This window comes from Rhincodon typus, chromosome 17 (assembly GCF_021869965.1).
Source record: "Rhincodon typus isolate 14 chromosome 17, sRhiTyp1.1, whole genome shotgun sequence".
In the NCBI taxonomy this organism is placed as follows: Eukaryota; Metazoa; Chordata; class Chondrichthyes; order Orectolobiformes; family Rhincodontidae; genus Rhincodon; species Rhincodon typus.
In genome coordinates this window covers 25,085,832-25,112,014 of record NC_063348.1, presented here as the reverse complement: position 1 = coordinate 25,112,014, position 26,183 = coordinate 25,085,832, and the positions used below count along the sequence as shown (strand labels likewise).

General features: G+C 38.2%; 1 protein-coding gene across 7 annotated transcripts in view; it reads left to right on the top strand.

Moving 5' to 3' along the window:
- kmt5b (lysine methyltransferase 5B) overlaps positions 1 to 21,518 on the top strand; it is a 41,890-nt gene extending 20,372 nt beyond the window's left edge. For all 7 annotated transcript variants that reach the window (XM_048606933.1, XM_048606934.1, XM_048606935.1 and 4 more), the window contains 7 exons: positions 327 to 492; positions 2,859 to 2,968; positions 5,348 to 5,514; positions 9,685 to 9,704; positions 9,809 to 9,945; positions 10,477 to 10,664; positions 19,783 to 21,518. In XM_048606933.1, the coding sequence (XP_048462890.1) occupies positions 327 to 492; positions 2,859 to 2,968; positions 5,348 to 5,514; positions 9,685 to 9,704; positions 9,809 to 9,945; positions 10,477 to 10,664; positions 19,783 to 21,389 (2,395 nt within the window). In that variant the 3' untranslated portion in view covers positions 21,390 to 21,518. The remainder of the gene's footprint in view (positions 1 to 326; positions 493 to 2,858; positions 2,969 to 5,347; positions 5,515 to 9,684; positions 9,705 to 9,808; positions 9,946 to 10,476; positions 10,665 to 19,782) is intronic.
- Positions 21,519 to 26,183: the final 4,665 nt, after the last annotated feature.

Here is a 26,183-nt window from a genome sequence, read left to right as displayed (position 1 = left end):
GTTTGTTTTTATTTTGAAGTCTATCTTGAACTAAATTTTTAAGATTGTATACAGTACGAAGTGATACAGCACATTTGTGTATCTGTTCTCTAATCTACTTGTTCACTGATGTTATTACACATCTCTGGAGCAGGTGGGACTTGAACCTGAGCCCCTGGCTCAGAGGTAGGGACACTATCACTACACCACAAGATCAATTCACAGCACATTTGAACCATTTGATCTTAATATTTTTCAAGAGGTTTTTAGTCAGTATATTATCGCTGTTGTGTACAACATTATGTTGGGCATAGAATTTATTGTGCAACATTTTTTTTGTTTTTAAGATTTCGACCCATAAAAGGAAGACAGGAAGACCTCAAAGAAGTAATAGAAGATTTCAAGAAGAAGGAGAATTTGGAAAAAGCCTTCAAAGCATTAACAACAGGAGAATGGGCGCGACACTATTTCCTCAACAAAAACAAAATTCAGGAAAAGTTGTTTAAGGAGCATGTACGTGGCGCTTTCTTTTAGTTTTTTTCTGTGAAACATTTTCTAGGAGAGCTCAGTGTATGCTTAAGGGTCTAAATGATTCAAACCAAGTGCTCCAACCCTCCAAAACATTATTTTGATCAAATTTAACAAACATCTGAAGTATGAAAGCCTTCCAAACCTTTCAAGCTTTTCTGCATCTTGAGTATAAACCTCCTGTTCAATTCCACAAGGACAGTTTTGGAAATCCTGTGTAAAATTTGTGTGCTTTCTTGTTTTGCTATTGGAATAATAAAATGTTCTATGATTGTGTAGCCTGCTGTTCTGCATTTTCCATCTGACCCTATTTACTCTCTAGCTCCTTCTGGTAGATGGAGCCTATATTTCTATATTTTAGGACAGGATTACGTTGAATATGAGTGTATGTTGACAGAGAATTTAAGGCACACAGGAACTTTTGATGTTTACAAATTAAGGCGTAGTGTACAAAAGCAAACTGTGGTAAATCTTTGTGAAACACTGATTTATCCCCAGTATTGTATCCAGTTATGTGCATCATACATTACCAAAGAACGTGAAAATATTGGAGGGAATTGTTTGAAAAACAGTTTACAGTAGTAGTTCTGGAGATACGATATTTCAGTTGTGTGGATAGATTAGTTTATCCGGATCTGCCATCCTTGGAAAAGAGAAGGCTGAGAGGAAATTTGTTACAGGTGTTAAAAGTAATGAGGTGTCTGGACAGAACATAAACTTTTCCCATTAGTCAAAAAATTGAGAATTGAATATTTAGGATCTGTGTGTAGTCGTGGCAGATTCACTTGTGACTTTGAACAGGGAAATGGTTAATAACTGGAGGAGAATAAAACTGCAGGTCACTGGGGAAATAAGACAGGGGTGTGGGATAAGCTAAGTTGCTCTTGCAAGAGCTGGCTTGGAAGTGATAGGTGGATTGGCTTCCTTCTGTGTTGTAATCATTGTGATTCTATTGAAAAGGAAAATATTTGTGCAAGCTGAGCTGACTTAAAGCTTTGTTTTGCATTAGCTATATTGACCAACTGCCATGAACGTTTGTATACATGCAGTCAAAAGAGTCAAAACTTTAAGGGATGGATTGCCTATATGTGGGATCTTTCAACAGTACACTTGCAGTTGCAAATAATCTTGCTTGTAGGTCAAATAATTTTGTCACATATTCAAGCTCTGCACATGGTTTTCCAAGACTACTTTAAAGAAGGTGCAGTCTTAAATTCAGTCTTAAAATTGTGTGCTTATACCCTTACAAAATAGTTTTTATAACTCCAGTGGAATCCTATCTTGTCCCTTAATGACACAGAAGGATTTGTTGTGTTTCCTGACATAGTTTTCTGCAATTTTTACCATTTGCAATTAATTTTATGTGCGACTGTCTCTCCCAATGTAAATGTTGCTGGACTAGTAATCCTGGGCCCTAGGCTATTGCACTGGGGACAGAGCTTTAAATCTCACCATGGCAGCTAGAAATTTAAATTCAGTGAATAGTTCTGGAATATATGAGCTAATCTTAATGATGACCAGGTCACCTATCATGTATTTTGAAACTCTGGTTCGCTACCATTTTTTATTTTTGGGCAAGAAATCTGCATCCATACCTGGTGCACATGTGACTGCAGACCCATGGTCATGTGGTTGACCAAACTGCCCAATGAAATGGCTGAAAACTATTTGGTTCAAGGATTACAAGTCTTAAATAACAAATGTTGGCTAAGCCATAGGTTCCACAACCCACTGAATATTTTGGGTGGAGGCTTGCGAGAGATAAGTGCCTGTAAATTCCCTCTATAGTCCAATCAATGAAGAGCTCTATATTGCGTTATTTAACCATGAGCGTGATGTTCTAAAAGAGTCTTAATTGGTTATTTACTCTAGGTATCTAAATGTAAGCACCCGCACAATGAAAATAACTACAGGGTGGGATTAGTTACCCGTAATTCACATGTTTACTGTTCCACTGCATGACACACCACATCTTAAGAAAATTAGACCAGTTTTTTTTTTGATGCAGCTAGAGAAAATAATGATGTGGCCAATTCCCTGTGGAGAAATAAATTATTGAACCAAATTAAAAGCCAACAAGTTCGCTCAAGTAACAAGGTGCTTAGCCTGCTGTGTTCATCCAGCTCTACACCTTGTTATCTCAGATTCTCCAGCATCGGCAGTTCCTACTATCTCTAACAAGTTCACTGAAGTGCTAGGTTATGGTTCAGTAATCAATTAAACAAACATTCCAATCTATTTTATAGGAAATTTATTTAATACAACTTTATTCCTCAAGCTCAACTGTTTAAGATTACAATATACATGTTAAAAAATTATACCTACAAAGTATTTTAATATATTTTGGGCAGGTTTTCATTTATCTGAGAATGTTTGCAGCGGAAAGTGGATTTGAACTCTTGCCTTGTAATCGTTATTCATCGGAGAAAAATGGAGCCAAGATAGTTGCAACCAGGGAATGGTAAGAATTGGACCAATTGTAGGTAATAGATTTGTGGTGAAATTTGTGGTCAAATGGTATAGCAAATCTATGTTTGTGGGGAAAAAAAATTAGAAGGTAATGGGAATCTAGAACTCACTTCTTCTAAGACTGGTAGATGCAGAAACCCTGCGACATTCAAGTGTTCAGATGTTCACTCATGATGCTAATTTGTCCGAGGCTGCAGGTCAAATGATGTGAAATGGAATTGCGTCAGTTGGTTGGTGTTTGGGTCAGACTCAATGGGCCGAAGAGTCTACAGCACAAAAAAAGGCCTATGATTCTATAAAGACAGATATTAGGAACCATAACCAATGTAGATAGTGTTTTTTTTTTGGGGGGGCGGGGAAGAATGTTTCAATTCATAAGAACTAGATTGTTGTACTTTGCAGGATGGAAACAATAGCTTTCACAGAGTTGGGAATGTGTGTAAATACACTTTCTGCTTTTAACAGAACAAGCTGATTCCTTTCTAACAGATTGATAACCATATAAAACAGGTAAAGACTGAACAGGTGAGGTAGTTAACTGTCTGGCTGATGTGTCATCAGAACTGAAATCAGACAAATAGTTTTTAAGCGTAGAGCCAGTAGCAAGGGATTGGTGTGGGAGGAGTGGTGTACAGGTAAAGAGTAATAAGGAATTTTGTGATGAGATGGATGGCAGAAGTGAATTAAGTATAAAACCTACTTTAGTGCAAGACAGAAGGAAATGATTGTCTCACAATGAAAAATTTTAAAAGATTGTGGCAGAGTGCAAGGGGAAGAAGGGAGTGTGGAAAATCTGCCACAATAAGCTCCCATTGAACAAATGTCACTGAAGCAAGGTTGTGTGAGCTTAAGATCTCGGCTTATAAATTGATTTTTGTCATTGCGATCACGAATGTGCATTAATTAATAAATATGGAGAAATGGTTAAGTAAAAGTTGAAACTTAAAATAAGCTTAAATAAACAATAGCAACTAGCTTTAACATAATGTTGTCAGCAAGACTTCTAACAGCAGTGTAGCCAAAGAATGAGACGCTTGGAGGGGTGACCAAAATCTGCTTCAGAGAGGTTGGATTTTAAGGAATGTCCTAAAAGAGAAACAATTGTTGGACAGCTTTAGGAATTTGGAAGGCAGTGCCTGTGCCAAATCTTAGGAGAGGCAAATGCAGTTAAAGCTAGATTGTAGGTTGTAAGGACAGAGCAATTAAACTGTACTTTTTGTTTCCAAATGAGGAGATGACTGATTTTTGGGAAAGAAAGGGGGATAGTACTGGAGCAGTTGGAGTAATTTACGATATCGGCTAGCATGAGGACCTGGAAGAACAGTGGACGATTAATTTTTTTAGTTTTTTTCTTACTGCTACACAGACTTCTGAAATCAATGTACAGTAGCAGCTTTTGGACATGGCAAAAATGAGTTGGCATGCTGATCGACAGGTGCGCAACTTCTGGCAACTTAAAGGGAACGTTGATAGTGAAGCCTATAATTTAGTGGAAGTGGAGTTAAGGGCACAGGTTCTGTCTCTTAAAAGTAATCTTAAGGATAATGTGAGTAGTGATTTACAAAGGTGTACTGATTTGGGTCTTTAATGGGTAGGATGCCACAAGATGTTTGAGAGGTACGTAAGATGGAGGAGAACCATCAGAGATGACAACTGAACAAACGGTCTCAATCAATTAACTCATCACAGTTATTGATGAAGGGTCAGGGCAAATATTTAATGAGTCAGTGGAGATGTTGAGTCTGGAGAGTTGTATACGTATGATCCATTTCTTAGATGTTAGAAATAATGTCTGACCTTTCAATCACTCATAATAGTTGAGAGATAGATAAACGTTTTTCAGTAAAATGATGGTAACTAACATCATGACTCCTATGAGGTCCCTAGGTCCTATATGATATTTAGATTTGTATCCTTCAGTTACTAGCTATTTTCTTTTGGATATAATTAGACTATTTACTTTCCATGTGAAGTGATTCCAGTTTGTTAAATTTGTGAAATCCAAGTACAAAGCCAATAATACTTGATTACAGGACAAAGTGGGGTGAGATACCCCTATTTCAAGAGTGGTATTCCCCAGTATTCAGGTACTAAACTCGGACTAAATACCATTGTGTACCTTTTCATATTTATGCCACTTTGAATTGCCTGATCAGATGTACAGACAAAATCTAAATTATCTTTTTGCTTGTTAGGCTTTGACTGCAAAGGGAAATGAAACTAGATGAGTTGGTCCTTTGCAGTGAATGGGAATTTGGCAACTTATTGATAAATTTCCCCAGAAAGAGTTACTTAAGTGAATGATATTGTCATTGCGTACCTTTTGAAGGCTAAAAGTCTTAATTTTGTATGATATTTGACTCGTATGTAGGAAGAAGAATGACAAGATTGAGTTGTTGGTTGGCTGCATTGCAGAACTGTCAGAGATGGAAGAAAATCTGCTTCTTCGACATGGAGAAAATGATTTTAGTGTTATGTTTTCTACAAGGAAGAACTGTGCTCAGCTTTGGCTTGGACCTGCTGCATTTATTAACCATGGTATGAGCTTTTCATAAGAACTAATTACAATGAATACAGTTGTAGGGATAGTTACCACATTGCTATAATTCATACACAGTTCCTTCCTGGTAATTTAGTTATTTAGTTTGCTTGAAAGAAATTTATTTCAAATTATGAATGTATGTGAATCAATGCAGCAAAACACTAAGGACAGGTAAAACCTAAACACAGCAAAGCAAATTTACATAATTGAAACAGTGGGGCTGCACTGCACAAATTCCAGTCATTTTGGAAAATATGGCTGTGGTTTGTTTTCTGCTGACTTTACAATGATTGCATTTATATAGTATCTTTAACATCATCAATGTTTCATAGAGCTTCACAAAAGAGATTATCAAATAAAATTTGATACTGAGCTACATAAAGACACAGATGACCAAAAGCTTGGTTAAAGATGTAAGCTTTCAAGATCATCTTAAAAGAGGCACATGGAGTTTAGGGAGGGAATTCTAGATCTTGAGGGTCTGGGCAGCCATGGTGGAATGAAGAAATTTGGGAACGGATAAGTGATGAGAATTGGAAGAATGTTTTGATTGTAGAACCAAAGAATGTTGAAGAGATAGGGAGGGATGAGGTCTTGAATGAATCTGAAAACAAAAGTGAGAATTAATCAGAGTTTATAGGTCTAGGAACCAGTATAGGTCAGTAAGCACAGTTGAATGGGACTTGATGTAAATCTGGCAGCAGAGCTTTGGATGAGACCATGTTTAAAGAGTGCAAGATGGTAGAACAACCAGGATTTAAATGGTTCAATCTAAAAGCACCAAAGACGTGGATGACAATTAATCTGCTGCCAAAAACTATCTCTGAAATAAAGTCTGATAATGTTATATCATGGGTGACTTTATTCTGCATATAGATTGGGCGCATCATATTAGTAACAGTATCATAGAGGAGGAATTCCTGGGATGTATACAGGATGTTTTTTTCTGGACCAGTATGTTGAAGAATCAACTAGAAAACTGGCCATCCTAGGCTGGGTGTTGTATAATGAGAGAAATAATTTGCAGTCGATTTGTACAAGTCTCTTTGGGGATGGTTGACCATATATGATGGAATCTCTGTTATCAAAATGGTGAGTGAGATAGTTGATTCTGAGACTAAGATCCTCAATCTAAGTAGAGGAAACTATGCTGGTATAAGGTGTGAGTTGGCTATGATAGATTGGAGAGCATGACTTAAAGGGATGACAGTGGAAAGGCAGTGGCAAATGTTCAAAGAGCGCATGGGTGAACTGTAACAATTGTTCATTCCTGTCTTGTGCAGACGTAGGACAGTAAAGGTGGCCAAACTATGGTTTAACAAGGGAAGTTAAAGAGTTTTAGCTTTAGAGCTAAGGAAGAGGCATACAATTTGGCCAGAAAAAAGAAACCTGAGGAGTTTCAGCAGTTAGAATTCAGCAAAGGAATTGGTAGACAGGAAGCAGAGTGTAGGAATAAATGGGTCTTTTTCTGAATGGCAGGCAGTGACTAATAAGGTACCACAGGGCTTAGTGCTAGGACCCCAGGTATTCACATCATATTAATGAGTTGGATGAGGGAACTAAATTTGATATCTCTAAACTTGTGGATAACACAAAGCTGGGTAGAAACGTGAGCTGTGAGCTGGATGCAGAAATGCTTCAATGAGATTTGGACAAGATGAGTGAGTGGGCAAATGTATGGCAGGTGTAGTATATTGTGGGTAAATGTAAGGTTATCCACTTTGATAGGGGAAAAAAAATAACAAGAATGCAGATTACTAGCTGGTTATAATTTTGAGAGGTGCAACAAGACCTGGGTGTATACCAGTCGCTGAAGGGGAGCAGGCAGTGAAGAAGGCAAATGGTATGTTGGCGTTCATAGTGAGAAGATTAGAGTACAAGAGCGGTGATGTCTTGCTGCAATTATACAGGCCTTGGTGAGACTGCACACAACATTACAGGTGCAGTTTTGGTCACCTTTATGAGAAAGGACGCTCTTGCTATGGAGGGAGGACAGCAAAAATTTACCAGACTGATTCCTGGGATGGTGGGACTGACATATGAAGTGAGGTTGAATTGTTTGTTTGTTTATGTTCACTGGAGTTCAGAAGAATGGGGCTTGGAAGGGAGAGATCTTGGAGAAACATATAAAATTCTAACAGGATTAGACAGTGTAGATGCTGGAAGGATGTTCCTGATGACTGGGGAATCCATACCAGGGGTCAGACTCTAATATGGAGTCAACCATTTAGGACAAAGGTGAGGAGAAATTTCTGCATCCGAGCATGGTGAGCCTCTGGAATTGGTTAGCACCGAACACAGTCAAGGCCTAGACATTGTATGATTTCAAGAAGGTGTTAGATATAGCCCTTAGCTAAAAGGATCAAAGAATATGTGGGGAATGGCAGAAACAGGCTGTTGCGTTTGGATAATCAGCCATGATCATAATGGATGGCAGAGCACGTTTGAAGGGCCAAATGGCCTACCCCTTCTATTTTCTGTTTCTCTATGAATGAATATATAACACAGCAACATTTGATTTTGCTGTCACCCACTTCCAAGAATTGGGTAAAATGACTGTGGGGAAGGCTAGTTCCTTTCATGTCATCTGCTCACTGGATCCATTTATTTGGGCTTTCTCCCACTCATGCAAAATTAACCTCCTGTAGCATATCAGGTTTGGGCTATAGGACTTGTTCCTCATGTCACCTGCTGTTCTGGATGAAGGGTCTAGGCCCGAAACGTCAGCCTTCCTGCTCCTATGATGCTGCTTGGCCTGCTGTGTTCATCCAGCTCTACACCTTGTTATCTCATCCATTCACAAGTTTTGTTTCAGATTTGACCATCAACACTTGTATAAGATTCCTGATTGGCAGAAGCTACAATCTCCTTTTTACTGGTGACAAATCTTGAGGTCAAATGCAGCCAGGAGGGATTTCAACTTGTAGATTCTGACAATCCGTCACCTGTTCTGAATCAGTAATGCCATCGCATCTTTACATCCACCTGAGCAGGCAATTGGTCCTTTTTTTTGTTGTGTGAAAGATGATAACACCTCTGATAGTATTTAAGTACAGCACTGAAATGTCATTCTCAATTGTGTGCTTAAGCCCCCAGTTTTTAGTCTCTGGTAAGAAGATGGTCAACCACAGCCACAACTGAGAATACTTACCTAAACGAATCATTTATTTGGAGCAGGCAAGAAATGTCAGCTCTTGTACCGTATTCCCTGGACGACTGTCATTGCTGTGTTAATTGCATACAGCCACAGTCTAAGCCCATGCGTTTATGACAGGTTGATTGTTGGCAGGCATCACTGGTGAATCTGTTTCCGAGCCTACCTTTCTGCAAGGAATTTTCTGCCAGAGTTGGCTGACTGATTTGCAGTTTGCTGACCCTGGCTGATTTTAATTTTGCTATTTCTGGCCTAAATAGCTCAATCCCAAAATAGGAAATATGGTTTTCCATTGAACGTACAAATTAGGGGCAGGAAGAGGGAATTTGGGTTTTTTGGATCCTTCTCCACCATTCGCTTGGATCCTGTGTGATTTGATTGTGGTCTCAACTTTAAGTTCCAATTATTCCTGGTAACTGCTGATTCTTGTTTGTCTCTCTATATCTGCTTTAAAAATATTTAATGCCTCTGCCTTCACGTTTTGGTGAATTGAGTTGCAAAAACTCATGACCTTTTCAAACTGGCTGTATTAGTTCTAGTCTTTCCCTTGGAGCATCCTTCTGCATCCATGCTATCAAGTCCTTTCAGGATCTTTTATGACTCCATAAGATCACCTATTATTACATCCAATGGTTGTAGGTCCAGTTTGTCAACTTCTATGTATGGTTACCATATCTCACCCCAAGCCCAAAAAGCAGTAACATGAATCTTCTGTAATTTAAAACATTTAAACTTCAGAAACCCATTGTAAATAAATTCTAACTGAAGTTAAGACATTTAGGTCAACAGTGGGAGCGTCATTCTGGGTCACCTACTAACCACCTGAAATACTCACAGGTCAGGCATAACATAGCCACCTGGTAATGAGTAGTATTCAGATGATTTCAAAAGCTGACTAATGATGCCTGCAGATTGTATTCTGAAGAGATTGTTGGTTTTTAAATGTCTTTTTTTAAAATCACTGGCAAAATATTAACGATTTTATTTTTTCTTTCCAATTTGATATTTTAAGACTGCAGGCCGAACTGTAAGGTAAGCTAAGCTTTTGCTTTCTTGGTTTTTGCATCTTGGTTTCTTCTATGCAACACAACCAGATCTGTATTGAATGGATATATATTTCTTATTTATAATTTTAGTTCGTGTCAACTGGTCGGGATACAGCTTGTGTGAAAGCATTGAGAGATATTGAACCAGGGGAAGAAATTTCCTGTTACTATGGGGATGGTTTCTTTGGGGAAAATAATGAATTCTGTGAATGTTATACTTGTGAAAGGTAAGAAATACTGTGCCTCTGAATTTGGTTGCCTAATATAGAGTTTTACCTTTGAATGGGAGCTCTGCCCTAATATGTAACATAACAAATTTCATTTTCTTTGTTCACGCAAGTCCATGTGTTCTGAACTACAGCTGTGCTGCAAATAAATTTGGCTTTGTAACTTGCCCTTTTTTAAATTCCAGAGGTTGACACTGCTTTTGCCTGCTTAAAAGGCATTCTAGGTATAATAACATTGGAGCTTATGGTCGTATAAAGCAAGAAAAATGCTGTTTCAATATGTAATGGGTGTATTGTCAAACTTTGGATAACTGATAATCAGGCTTGGTATTAAAAATGGGTGGAGTTCCTTTTAAGAACTTATCTAAAAATTTTTTGATTAACTTTATGACATTTTATTGCTCATGCTCTGTGTCTTCAATAAAAGCAAATAGTACCTTGATAGTTTTGTAACATGGCAATTTAGGCCAATCGTGGAAATTTTCCTGTGTATCAGGAGAGGACTTAAAAAGGCTTGTTTTCTTTCTTTAGGCGTGGACAGGGTGCATTTCGATCAAAACCTGGACTTCCTGATCCTGTGCCAGTCATAAATAGCAAGTATGGACTTCGAGAAACAGACAAGCGTTTAAACAGATTAAAAAAGTTGGGTGATAATGGAAAGAATTCTGATAACCAGTCTGTGAGCTCAAACACTGATGCAGAGATTACTCAGGAAAAAGGTATCTTGTTTGACTTCAACTTTGTCAATTTCATCTGGGCGTTGATTCTCTGCATGAGTATATTTCTGCTTACTTGTCCTACTCCTGTAATAACTGTTTGATCCCCCCCTTCCAAAATCTGCAGAAATTCATTTGTAGCATTTGAATTGTTGCATCAACTAAGATCTTGCGTAGACGAGATCGAACCTGGTTCCTAGAAGTGGAGAGCTTTATGGAACGGAAAGGAGCCATTCAACCCTTGGGCATATTGGTTTTCCTTCTAGTGTAGTCAAAAGTCAAACGGATTTCTCTGCTATACTTATTTCTTTCTCCACTTTAAAAACACTGAATAAGTACACATTTTAAGTTCAAATAACCCTTATGGCAGAGTATTCCATGCTGTAACAATTCTGCACTTTAAATGCTGCTAAAATACACTCCTCCTTCTGTCTATTTCAAATTGATTACCCCATCTAACTCAGCAAGAGAGAAAATTTATTTCCCATTAATTTTACTTGTTCTTGACATCTTGACAATATTGATAAAATATGGTATAATTTAGAATCTTGCTGTGCCCATTCAGCTCCCATTTACCATGCTTCTAACCACTTCATTCTTTCATCGTCTGGAAGTCTATAACTATGGCAATCACTGTCTATTTGCCAAGTTTTATCATCTGTAGTAACTATTGTTTGTTCATGTTTAGTTTGAGGGCATCGTTAGTGGACTAAATATAGTAGCTTATGTAGTTATTTCTTAGTGCTAATGTAGAATTTGCTGATTTTCAATTTAACATCGTAGTGAGATTTAAACACGCATACAGCTAACGTTTGACTTTTCTGTTCTGGGATAAAATTCTCCCACTACCTTAAATTCTCACTAGAAACATTAGTTTCTAGTTCCTGATGAATACTGACCAAATACGTTCAAAGAAATATTCCCTGTTTTCACCATGTACTTTGTCTTTATCCAGTGTACTGTTTCATAGCAGAATTCATTCAGTATTACAGTTGTGTTGTTCTTGCAAATCCTTCCTAACTTCTCTATCCCTTTAGTAATGACCATTATCCATGACATACAAACTAGGAACCCACTCCCAAATGTAATGTAGCATCCTTAACTGCCCTCAAATTTAGAAACCTTGAGCTCATCTACAAACAGAGAGGTTCCCTGTGATCATCCAGGAACTTCCACACTGCGTGATTCCAACACTTGTCATGTGTTTCAGCTATTCACTGTAAATTGTCAAAATTTAACACAAAACAAATGCTTTTTGAAAGAAGTGAAATACTGCAAATACTGGAGATATGAAATAAAAACAAATTGCTGCAGCAGTTCAGGTTTGGCAGCATCTTTGGAGACCCAGGCAGAGTTAATGAATTGTGCCAGTGACGTGAAGAGTTTCTATTCATCCATGAAGTGCTCTGACCTGTTGAATGAATTTCTCAAGCACATTCAAGTTGTAGTTTGATAATCTAAATCTTCAACTAAACTTTTCTCAGGTCAACTGTATTTCAAGGATGAAATATTTCTAAGGCCAAATGTCTCCTACGGCTAACCCCTACATGTTCCTAGATGTTTGTACTCCACTGGTCTGCTCTACTTTACTTTTACTCCACCATCTATCACTTTGACTACCTATGGTGTTAGGAATGGTCACAGCACAGAAGGAGGCAGTTCATCCACCAAGTCCATGCTAGCTCCCTGTGTGCAACTCACCTGGACCCCCTTACCTGCCTTTCTCCAAAGACCCTGAATTTCTTTTAATTTCATTTCTTTTAACTCATTTCTCTCTCAAAGGCTTCAGAGTCCTAGTTATTCTGCACAAAAACAGACCCATTGGTCCAACATGTGGACTGACCAGATATTCTAAAGCTGAATCTGACTTTGCTACACTGTTTTGTGCAGTGCATTCCTGATCCAAAGTACTCACTGCAGAAAAGATTTTCCTCTTAGTCCTGTTACTATTTTTCCCAGTAACTGTCCTCTGGCGCTCAGTGCTCCTGACAATGGAAACAGTTTCTCTCTGTCAATCCTGTCCAGAATCTTAATGATTTTGAACAATTCTTATCAAGTCTGCTTTCAGTCTTTTCTCTAAGGCAAACAGCTCAGCTTTTCCAAGCTGTCCAACTAACTGGAACGGAAAACCCTAGAACCTTGTGAATCTATTCTGCACTCTTTTTAATACTTCATACTTTCCTTAGATTGCGGTGCCCAGAGCTGGAGATGCTGTTCCAGTTGAGGCCAAACCACTGTTTAATACAAGTTGATCAAAACCTCCCAAGTTTTTGTTTGTTTTTAATACATCCGTATTGCTTCCCATACTACTTTGTCACTTCTGTGTTTTGATTCTGCAAAATTATCAAGCCTAATTTGACTACACTAACTATAGAGGCAGGAATGTATGCATTCACTCATCTTGAAGTACAACACATTATAATTGGGCTTCACTCTTTATTTATGAATCTATTAAACAAATCCTTGCTCATTTGATTTGAAATAGTTTTATTTGAAAAAATAACTTGCATTACAGCTCCTAAATTACATAAGATGTGGTTTCCTGGGCTATTGGGTAAATAAGATAAAGTTGAACTCTGATACATCTAATAGTAATGCATTTTTTTAATTAGGTTAGAAGTCTTTACAACATTCTGGACTCAAGTTCAATAACGTTCAATCATAACCACCGTTCCCATTTTTCTCAGACAATACATGCTCATAATTTTTCTGTTGCCACTTACAGCTCCTTTTTAGATCCATCTTTTATTCTTGGCCTATTACTATGGTTTTTGTCTTGCACCAGAAACCCTTTTGTTATTTACAGCTGCAACATTCTGTCTTGTCACTTTTGTTCATTTATCCATTCACTGATTTGGGCATTGGTGGCAAATTCCATATTTATTGCCCTTCAGATTGTGGTGACTACAGCCAATTTTGTTATGATCCTCTTTGAAAATTTTCTTTAATGTTCACAAAGAACCAAAGGTAAGATTTCACATTTAAACAAAATTTGTTTTTGTTTAAATTTCTCTCTTTTTTTATATATTGTACAACAAAGTATACACCACTAACTTCACACGGCTAATGAAAACCTATGCTATCAACACTGTTTTACTTGTTACTTGCGCTTCATTACAAAATCTTGAAGGTTCATTGGGACCAAATCAAATGTATGCCAAGCCCCTGTGGAGTTTATTTTATTCTCTTTAGTATTCCCATTCTTCCTCAAGGTACATATTTCATGGGAATCCTTCCATTTTGGCTAAGCAATCCACCAGTTTTCTTTATAGACCTCTTGGCTATGGGATATTCAAGTATGAGTTTCAATGCCTTCTTTCTTAAGGATTTAAACATCAGGAACTTCTCCAGTTCCTGTTGTTTCTATATGTTCCCACAGTTTCTGTGCAACTGCTGACCCTTGTTATGGACCAGAACAAACCCCCTGAAATATAATAAGAAATAGCCTCAACCCTAACTTTTTGTTCTCTTTAGAGCTAAGTGTAAGGCATTGTGTTCCAGATGCAATTTGATTAGTCAAATTACTTGACTAAGCAAAACTCAAATTATATTTATATTACAATTAAAACACAGACAAAAATAAGAGAATTGGCTTAACTGTAGCTCTATTGAAATGCATAAAATAATACAAAACTAGTAATTAACTGTTACAATGTAGTAACGTACCATTTAAAAACACCTTTGGCAGAGGCAAATTCAATATAATAAATTGTCTCACATGCAATTCTAGCAGCAGGAAAAGAACCCCAGCTTTTTAGTTGTAACAGAAGAATAAGACCCCAGCAACTGCAGAAAGCTAAAACTAAAAATCTTGGTTCTATGGGAGCTTGACCCCACCCATTCAACCTGCTTTTATTGTTCCAACTGTTTTTTTTAAAAAGGCCCAAGGCCTCAAGCTGTTCCCTCTATTCCACTTGGCTTCTCTCTTTCAACCTTACTTCATGGAAAAAAAGGACAAAATATACCTCCTTAAAGTCATGATATCATCACACTCTACAGCTTATAACCAACTCCTGACCAGTGAGGGCCACAGTAGATTTCGTCTCTTAGCTCCAAACTAGGCAAATCTTTCAGTTACATTTTCTCACGAATCTATACTTTGAACCCAGTTCTGCACCATGCGATGAGCAATAAAAGTTAGTAGAATTAGAAGTAGCCTTTATTGCCACAAATACTCAATGAGTACAGTGAAAAGTTTATACGTTATCACTTACAGCGCCGACATAGGTACAAGGTACCTAAGTACAGCTTTAGTTACAAGATTCTCGACAATAGAGAAATAAAATGTCCGGCATTGCAGAGATAAAAGTTCACAACAACAGACCACACTGGCACCTAACTTCCAGTTTGCACTGGGCCCTGGCTCCACACCACGCCAACCTTCACCTTGATCATGAAGCTGTGAGATTACTTCAGACTGCCAGGCTAGTAGGTCGCCACGCGAGGAGGCTGGTACGAGAGGAGGCCAGTGCACCAGGCCAGGAAGCTGCTCCAGGAGGTCACCACATCATGCCGGAAGCTGCTGCGCCAAGTTGGGAGTTGTTGCTGGAGGCCAGGGGTTGTCACTCACTGGAGTCTGAGGGAAAATAAAGCACTAAGAGGAAGAAAAGAGGAGGAGGAACGGGCAGAGCGGATGAGCTCTGGCTGGAGCGACCTACTGCACTGCCATATTTTCTGTCTTTGAAGCACAGGCCGAAATAATTCATTTTTGTTTGGCTGTCCCCACTTGGTTAGTTGAACCCTATGCAAGACATAAATTGCAGCTGTCAGTTAGTTCCCAAACTGAGTGTGTCAATTCAGTCAGCAGACACACATGGATAAATTAAAAGAACCGTCTACCCCCACATCCCATCTCTGTGGTGGACTTACTTGTCTTGCTTTCAAATGCAAATTTAAATAAATTATTTTGCCCTCCGTGCTACTCATCTGTAACCCACATAAATAATATATACCTGGTAAAAGACTTTTACAACCTTTCCAAAATTGCCAGCTTTTGTCTCCACAAACTAAGCTAACAAATAAGCATATTGACTCTATCAAGGTCTTTAAAAATGTCTCACTTAAGTTTTTGTTCCACTATCAACTTTGGCCTTCAAAATAAACATGGGTTACCTTTTAAGAAACCGAGGCTTGTTTGAATTGTAATTACACCAGAATTAACATCAGTTTCTCAATTATGTATCCTCATTTTGCACACGAACTTGTAACTCCTAAAACTAAATATATGTTCTAAAACACATTAATTATGAACTTGATATTTCAACATTAGGGTGAGGTTAGTCCCACAGTGCTGTCATGGTGCTACAAATAGTGTTCCAGAATTTTAACCCAGTCCCACTGAAGGAATGAAGCTATATTTCCAAGTTAGGTTGGTGCACCACTTCGTGGTGGTATTCCCATGCTTCTGTTGCGCTTGTCCGAGGTGGTAGTGCTCAGCCTTGAGAAGTGCCATTGAAGAAATCTTGGCAAATAACAGTCGTACATCTTGTGGATGGAGGAGGCATACAATATAGACATGGTACACCAGTGGGGGTGCAGGTATTGAATTTTAATAATAGTGGATGGGTTGATCCAGCACTCTGTTTCACTTTTCCGGCATCCACAGTTCTTTAAAATTGTTCCCAGCTCCCAAGCTGTTCAGTTACCTGAGAACAGATCACACAGCTGTTGGCAGGCAAAAAGGTCCTCTGTCATTGGTTAGTGGACTGATGGCAGTTATCAATTAACCTCTGTTACCCCAAAAGCTGCATCAGTAAACCTTACTTGGCTCCGAACTGTCTGTTTGCTCTACTTTCAATTACTGTCTGTTCAAACAATTGTTTACATGCTCCCTGGCATTGGTGTCAGGGTATTTGTTTTTCAAAACAGCAGCACCCTGGTCAAAATGCTTCTTTTAAAATGGATCTTTCTCATTTCAGTTCACTTGTTATAGATAGCTAGCAAATCGAAATGGTTTCTGATTGTACTGTGTTCATTTCCAGTCCTATCTTTATAGGATAGAATATCCTTGACTGTCATGTGTACTACAATACAGGAGTACAGTGAAAAATTTTTATAATGGCTGCCTTTTAATTTTGCCATCTTAGGTACAAGTACCTAGGTACAGATCTTAGAGTTTAAAAGAAAGGTTCTTATACAAAAGAGGATTAAAATGTAAGGATTAACATTACAGTTTGGAAAGAGTACCAAACTGCAGCAGTTCAGCATGTGGCGCCAGGTCCAAGGAAGAAATATCATTGAAGCAGCTGAAGATATTTGATCATAGGGCATTGCCTGGAGGAACTGAAATGGTTTGGCTGCAAACAGTTTTGCTTATCTTTTTGTTTTGGGTACAAGTTCCAGCCAAGAAGAGTTACCCCCTAATTCTCATTGACTTCAATTTTGCGAGAGTTCCACACTAGGTTAAATGTTGCCTTGGTGTCAAGGAGAGTCACTCTTGCTGTCCCCTGTTAGTTCAGGTTTTGTTTTATCTTAGGTTTAGGTCAAGGTAATACTGAGCGTCTGGTAACAGATTACTGCTGAGTAAGTATCCTTGATGGTTTTGCCAACATCACCTTCCACAAAAGTCAAAGTAGTTGATATTTCCTCACTTCTGCACTGCATTGAGATCTGGGCTGTGTAACAACTACACACCATGAAAGAGAAGTTCAATCAACCATGTCTCTACCATGTTGGAGAACTGTCAAACACTAATGTCCTTGAAGTCAGTTCCACAATCATTTGGGCAAAACCCCACAAAATCAATTTTGATGGACTGGACACAATTTGCAACAGATGAAAAGTTGTCTCCTGGGCGATGTCCTGCTTTTCCCAACTGAGATAGCCAAAGTTCAGGGGGAGCAAAGAAAATGGTTTACAGACACTTAGGCTCTCTTGATGTATTAATTTGTTACTGATACAAGGTTGCTGTCGGCCATTCAAAATAGCAGAAACGTATTCATCAAGCTGTCACGTTGATGAATAGCAATGTCTTAGTGACACACCGTGTCAACAGAGAAGGAAAGAAGAAGCATATTCTGCGTGCTGCAACTCACTACCTTGTTCAATGTTCTGTCTTATTTAAAGTTATGCAGGTGGCAAATCAGCCTGTTCAGTTACCTTAAAACCTGTGGCAAAAACTTAAGACCATGAGCTACATCATTATCTGAATTGAGGTGGAGCCAATGATAACATTTCCATCACTTTCCTATACAAGTAAACTGATCAAAGGGCAATTAACTTAATTTGATTTCTGCAGCATTTCAAGTACAGAACATGACCAGGCAATTTTCCACATTTTTTGGATAGATGCTAGTATCGTAGAGGAAAAGGGGCACAGGTTTTAATACTGCTACCAGTATTTTATCAGCCCTTTTGTAGCCTTTGCCATATCAAGTACCTTCTGGTTTTGCTATCGTGGATTGAATTGAATCAAATTGAGTGAAGACTCGTCTGCAAAGGTTGGGATCTCTCCATTGGGCTAAGATGGATCATTTCACTTAGCTCTTAGGGCCAAAGGTAATTCCAGATCCTTCAGTCTTGTCTTTTGTACAAATGTTTCATCTTTTGAGGATTGGAATATTTGAGCTGTTTCCATTTCCTTAATTGTTCACCACCATTCCATTGGATGTAGCAGGTGATTAAACTTCGATCCTGTCTGTTGGTTGTGGTGTCACTTAGTTCTGACTACAGCATACAAATTTCACTGTCTTAAAAAGCATGAAGCCCTCCATTATAGCTTTGCCAGATTGTCGCATCATTTTCTGTAATGCCTGATACTACTGCGATGATGGTCATCTGCACGCTTCATTGTTTCCTTAGCTCAACTGTAATGATAGTGAGGAAAGTACTGGATTGTGAGGTTACACATTGTGACGAACACACTCCTGCTGCTACTGGTTCTTAATGCAACATGGATGCTGAGTTTAGAGCTACTATGTTTTATATCTGATATAAATATGATGGTGCCAAATAACTCTGTGGAGAGTGAAAATGAGACATAATCTCTGCAAGTGGCCATTCTGGTCATGTCACAGGTCATAATGAGGTCAGGTAGATTTGTTTTCTCCAGATCTGTTAATTTGTTTGATGTAATTGATTTAGGATGTCTAACTTGTATTTGAGAGATTTGTGGTTTTTCAATGAAATGAAACAAATTTTGGTAGACAGCACCTCAATATGTAAATCAGTAAATACGATCATTTTGTAAATTGTTTGTATGGAGATTTATATTAATACATTCCATTTGATGCCTGTAGGTGGTGCAGTAGTGAGAATTTCCTATTTGAAGCATTCTCCATTTGCCACGTTTTTCAGTATTAACAGATTATCATTTAACAATTCTCTATTTAAAAAGCTTGACTTGAGTCTGTGGTTTCATAATTTGGTCACCAGCGACTGCTGTGAAACAAATCAATTCTCTCTCCATCTCTGCCATAGTGTTGTTTTTGTTTCCTTGCATCGTTCCAAAAATTAAGTCCAACTTAATTAAATGTTAATGTTTTGGAAGGGTTGTATCTTTTCTTCACTCCACATGCTTTTGAAGACTACCCAAGTTCTATTCAAGACATTGTTCTACTTCTCCCATTTTCTTACTGAACTCTGCTCCTAATTTCCTCTTCACCCATTTTCCACTTCTTCTTTTGCCTTAATTTTTTCCTTTCTGCTCTTCCTTCTAATAAGTGGTGACTGGTTCTTAGATGTCCCAAGAAGTGGTAAGTATGCTTAGTGCTGGGTTTGTATCCATGTTTATCCATTATGTATACATCCTTTTTTATTTTAATCAGCTAAACAAATAATTTCTGGTAAGTTATCAAGCAAAACTGTGATTGAGTAAGCTACACGTTACTCAACACTGATTAAAGAACTTCTACATTAGAAATTGTACTTTTTAAAATTGTTTTACTTTAATTTTTCACACAGTTAATTTGCGTACATCTCCTGCAACTATATCCTGTAGAGTATTTGAGAGCTGAAATAAGATTGGTGAAGAAGTGGAGGGAAATGCTGCGGGAATCCCTGTTGTTATTGGGCTCAAATATAATATTTATGGTAATCTAGGGTGAAATTTTTTTTGCTTGTATTTTTATGTAGAAAATATACACTGCAAATTAACTGCAGTTTACTAATCAATGTGTTTCAGCTGCAACTAGAAAATCAATGAATTTGAAAAAGGATAGCAAAAGCAGGACAAGACAAAATTTACCCAGAACATCAGCTGCCTCTGGCTCTACCTCATCCTCTTCAAAAATATGTTCTGTAGGTAATTCCAAGGTACCAAAGAAACTGAAAACCTCAAGGCCTGTTAGGTCTTTGCCCTCAAAATCGAGGTTAAGAAGTGAATCTAGAAGGTCAGAACAAAAGACCACTTTTAGAAATCTTGAAATGGACAATTTCGTTCTCAAGGAACCTAAAGTAGTTCTTTATAAGAATTTGCCACTTGAAAAGGACAAAGATTTAGAGGGGCCAGCAAAAGTTGCAAGTTCGGGTAAGTGTCTGACCAGGCATTCTGTTCGAGAAAATAAAATGAATTCTGTAAAAGAATTGCATAAACTTTCCCGCATCCGAAATGGAACAGTACCTTGTACTTACATGACCCGGCGGGCAAAAAGAACGAAACTTGCCCTTAAAGAGTCCTTTGATGTTGCTTCTTCATTGGAGCTTGAACCAAATACTACAGACAGTGCAAATCTTTGCAGAGAAGAAAGTGAACGTATGGACTGCATTCAACGTGTCTGTGATGGCACTCATGTAAATACATTGATCCAAGAATCTTTATCTGATAAAGGGACAAATTGTCAAAATAATGGCATATGTTTGAACAGAAGGAGGTTACAACAAGGAAAACGAGAAAAAATTGCTGCACAATTAGATGAATGTGAGCACACGCTATCCTGTTCTGTAAAACAGAATATAAAGGAGGAACCTATACCAGAATTGATAAGTCCTCCTCCAATTCACAATCTTAATGGGAATGATAATGTTAATTTGGTGAATATGACTGGTGTATACCGAGAATATGTTGGTTCATCACATGGTGGCACTTCAGACTCCTTTATGGTTTCTCACAAATCAAAAAGTTCAGAATCTCATAAAATGAAAGATTCCAGGACAACAGGTGAAAGAAACAGAAAAAAACGACGAATCACAAGGTATGATGCACAATTGATACTTGAAAACAGTACTGGGATTCCCAAATTGACTTTGCGCAGAAGGCGTGACAGCAGTAGTAGTAAAACTAATGACCAAGAAATGGATGGAAAGAAATCCAAGATTAGTATCAAACTGAGCAAAGACCATGAAAATGACAAAAGTAACAATTATGTAGCAAAGCTCAGTAATGGGTTTACCACAGGCTCAGGAAATAATTCTACAAAACTCAAAATACAGCTGAAACGGGAGGAACAGATTAAAGGAATTAAGCGATCGCACTCCCTCATGGAAGATCTCTGTGACAGTGGTGTGTGTTGTGATGATTCTGTTTTCGTGAGGGCTAATGGAGAAGTGGATGAACACAGACAACACAGGTATGAGGACGATGATGAGGAAGATGATTCTTCATCTTCATCGTCCTCCTCATCGTCCTCATCGTCCTCGTCATCTGAGGAGGATTATGATGATGAATTTGAAGATGACTTTATTCCACTTCCTCAGGCAAAAAGATTAAGACTGATAGTTGGTAAAGACTCCATAGATATAGATATCTCTTCAAGGAGAAGAGAAGATCAGTCTTTAAGGCTTAATGCGTAAATTTGTTGGTTCTATACTAACCACCGTGTACAGTACTTTCCAATCAATTCCACATTTGAATGAATTACTGTAAATTTTGGCACTTCTGTATTCATTATCAACATAAATATTGTAGAATATTGTACATTATATTGACTCTTGATTTTTTTTTGCAGATTTTTATTGTACTATTAATAGCCTTACCATGTGCAATTCTGAGTTTTGGAGGGTGTTAACTCTCTGTGGTAGAATTAAGGTATAAAACAGAATTGTTGTACATAAAGACCAGGTTTTCTCTTTTTTTCTCCTCTTGAGCCTCAATATTTTGAAACACAATTATGGTGGATATTCTCTAATTTTTTTAAACTGAGCGTTAATTTGCTCTCCTGTATGAATGAAGGTTAAAGAATACAAGAATCGATAGTGGCAGCAAGTACAAACAATAGATTTATACTAGCTGTTCTTATCACCAGCAAGGAATTGCAGCTTTTAGGCTCGTTTGCTAGGTGTTTTCCCCAGGTTATGTCAGTTTTACACTGTATGCTGTCCCAGATGTACTGTTTGTGGCCTTTGTCAGTAGCCAGCTATTGTTTTGGAAGTTTAAATAAATGGAGTTGTTTAAATAAAATAAGTGTGAGCCATTTGCTGACCATGTAAAACAGAATAATGTGTGCAAAGTATAATACTTATACTTTACCGCATAAAAGTGTGAATATAGTTTAATGGCATCTGTATATGTAATATACTCTGGCTGAATGTACTCACCTTTTGACTGTTAATGATACAGAATGATATTTGTAGGTATCCTGGAAAAAACTGGTCATGTGTTTATTTTTTAAAAAAGAAAGCGGCATCTTTTTTGTAATGAATTGGTATTAAAGTCATAAAATCTGAATTTAAATTTGAACTCAAACAAGAATTGTACATGTATTTTGAGACAGTAATTTGTTCATCCAGCATTCCACTTTTCCTCTCCTCTCCCCCAATATACTTTATAAATCTGTTACTCTGACAAGTTTCACTTCATGTTGTGTCTGAGAACAATGTTCAGTCTAAAGTAAGTTTTGGAATCACTTCAGTTCAGTTCAGTTCATTGCCCACTATATGTGTTACCCATAAGTGCTTTGAAACCTGTTTGGAATCGATTGAAAGTTAATCAAAAGAATGTAACTGAAGTTGTTTAAAGCCTTTTTAATATTATAACAAGAAATAAATAGCAGGGACTGGTTACATTACATTAACAAAAATGTGTGCCAAGCTGTTAACCAACTAGGCCTCATGATGCTTAACCATCGTATAATGGTTAGTTCTTATTCTTGCACTATTATTTATGCATAATACTAAGTGTGTATTTTAATAATCCCATTTCTATCATGTAAGATAGATGGTGTGCTCAGAAAATAGTTAACCTTCACTACCACCTTAAAGAATTCTAACAGGCTAACGGGCAAGTTAGTGGAAAGCTAGTGGATGTCATCTGTTTGGATTTCCAGAAGGCCTTGGACAATGTGCCAGACAGGAGGCTCTTAAGTAAGATAAGAACCCATGGTATTAGGAGTAAGGTACTGGCATGCATAGATGATTTGCTGACTGGCAGAAAGGAGTCTTTTTCAGGATCACAGCCAGTGACTAGTGGAGTTCTGTAGGCATCAGTATTTGGCCCACAACTACTCAAGTTATATATTCATGATCCAGACGAAGGGACTGAATTGAGGGCATTGTTGGTAAATTTGCAGATGAGACAAAGATAGATGGAGGAGTAGGTAATATCGGGGAAGCAGGTAGGCTGTGGAAGGACTTGGACAAGCTTGAAGAGTGGGCACAGAAGTGGCACATGGAATATAATGTGGGAAAGCATGAGGTTATACATTTTTGGTAGGAAGAATAGAGGTGTAGACTATTTTCTAAATGGAGCTAGGCTTTGGGAATCTGAATCACAAAGGGACTTGGAAGCCCTAGTTCAGATTTCTCTTAAGGATGACATGCAGGTTCATTTGGCAGTTAGGAAAAGTAATGTTAGCATTCATTTCAAGAGGGCTCAAAAACAAGAGCAGAGATGTACCACTGAGTCTGTATTAGCCTCTAGTCAGACTGTATTTGGAATATTGAGAGTAGTTTTGGGCCCCATATCTGAGGAATGATGTGCTGACTCTGAAAAGGCCCAGAGGAGGTTTACAAGAATGATCCCGGGGATGAATGGCATATGGGGAGAGGTTGAGTACTCTGGGTCTGTACATGGAGTTGAGAAGAATGAAGGGAGATTGTATTGAAACATACATTATTGAGAGGCCTGGATAGAGTATGGAGAATATCTTTCCACTAGTATGAGAGAGTAGGACGTGAGGGCACAGCCTCTGAGTGAAGGGGTAATCATTTAGAATTGAGATGAGGAATTTTTTCCAGCCAGAAGGTGGTGACTGTCTGGAACTCATTGCCTCAGAGGGCTGTGGAGGCCAAGTCATTGAATGTATTTAAAACAGATGGACAGGTTCTTGATCAGTAAAGGGATAAGGGTTATGGGGAGAAGGCAGGAAAATGGGTTTGAGAAACATATCAGCCACACACTGGAGTGTAGGAGGTTGAGAAGAGACTTGATAGAAGTTTATAAGATAATGAGAGGTAGAGGTAGAGTTAATGGTAGTGGTCTTTTCCCAAGGATGGGGGATTTCAAGACTAGAGATTTTAACAAAGACCATGGGGCAAATATTTTTCAGAGGGTAGTTCACATGTGGAATGAACTTCCAGAGGAAGTGGTGGATGTGGGTACAGTTACAACATTTAAAAGACATTTGGCTAGGAACATGAATAGGAAAGGTTTGGAGAAATATGGCTCAAGAGAAGCAGGTGGGACTAGTTTTGTTCGGGATTGTTCGGCATGGATTGATTGGAATGAAGGGTGTTTCCGTGCTGTTTCACAACAGCTTTTCCAGTTTTCCTACTATAAAATTCAATGCAGTATTCCAAAAGTAGCCTAACCAATGTCCTGTAAAGCTTCTGTAGCAGTGATGAAGCGAGTGGATATCTAAAGGAATGAATGATGTGCCAGCAAGTCTGGCTGCAGCATCCTTGATGGTGTTGAGCCTCAAGTGTTGTTGCAGCCGTACTTGTCCAGCCAAGTGGAGAGTATTCCATCACATACCTGATTCTCTCACTTGTTTCCAAAATGAGGCAATGTTGTTGCAGAATTCTGAATCCGTAGTATATGATTGACCTTAAGTTTCTGATCAGTGATGATCTCCAGGAGATGCTGTGGAGTATATTTCTTCTCATGGGCAATCTAGAATGAAGGTTTCAAAATAAAGGATCTCCGAGTTAAGGCTGAGGTAAGGAGGACTTTTGAGGGTTTTTGATGTTTGGAATTCTCTACCCCGGAGAACACTAAAGAACTGGGTTATTGACGGAGTAGGAGTTGGACAGATTTCTGATTGACAGAGGACTCCAGGGTTATTCGGCAGGAGATGGCAAGTGGGGTTAAGGCCACGATCCAGTCAACCGTAATCATTGGAGCTGGGTTGAGAGACTGAATTAACTATTCCTATTTACTGTGTTCTCTAATCTAATATATATATCAATGGAAATTCTCCTATCTCTGGAGTTCTGCACCTTCATCTCTTCCTTAGTGTGATGACCTGAACTGAAAGTAGTACTCCAGTTCTAGCCTAACCAGAGCTTTCTAAAGTTTTAACATTCCTTTTTTATTTCATATTCAATCTGTCTAGTTATGAACCTCAAAATCCCTCTATGTCCTGTCACTTTCAAAGATCTGCGCATGTAAACCCACAGGTTCTTCCATCTCTGCACACTCTTTAGAACTGTTCTGTGAAGTCTCTACTGCTTTTCCCTATCCCATATGCTAAAATACATCATTTCACACTTTATGCATAATGAAGTCCATCTGCTTATTCCACTAACATATTAATGTCCTGATGTAATTGATTAGTATTATTTGTCATTGTTTGCCATGCTTCCAAATTTGGTATGCTTGGTAAACTTTGAAATTTCACTCTATCCCAATGTCCACGTCATTTGTGTACATCATAAAAGTGACACCTGGCATTGATTTTTGGTGGAACAACTTGTCTACCATCCTCCAGTCTGGGAAAAATAGCCATTTAAAATAACTCACTTCAGCCTTTTTATTAAATCAAATTGCTGGCTAACTACATATGCCTTGATTTTGATAACCAGCTCTTTGTTTATCTTTCCAATGTGTTCTTAAAATCCGTCAAATCAACCTACATCATGTTCCCTTTATCAATCTCTCTTGCTTCATATTGCATGATCTTATTCTTGCAAATCTGTGCTGACTCTCCTTCATTAACTCAAACTTTTTCCAAGCACCTGTTTGAAACTAATCCACCATTGATATTCAGTTTACTGAGTTGTGGTTACTAGGACTGTCTGCATACACTTTCCTAACAAACATGTCACAATTACCACTGTTCAGTCCTCTGGTACCTTCCTTGGATCCAGGGATGATCAAAAGATTGTGGATCAGGTGACAGATCTACTCTAAAAACATAGTCAATCTTTCCACTACCTCTTGACTGAGTTTTCACCCCATCAGTCACCTGTCTATCAATATTTTTGGCTAGTACAATTTACATACTGGTACAAGATCTTTTGGCTCTTGTTTTGCATTAACCAACTTTTTATTGGGGATCAGTTGGCTGGCTGGCTGGTTTGCAATGCCGAATAATGCTAGTAATGTGGTTTCAATTCTGCACTCGCTGAGGTTACCATGAAGGACTCTGATCTCCACCTCTCCCCTTGCCTAAGGTGTGGTGACCTTCCGGTTAAACCACCGTCAATCAT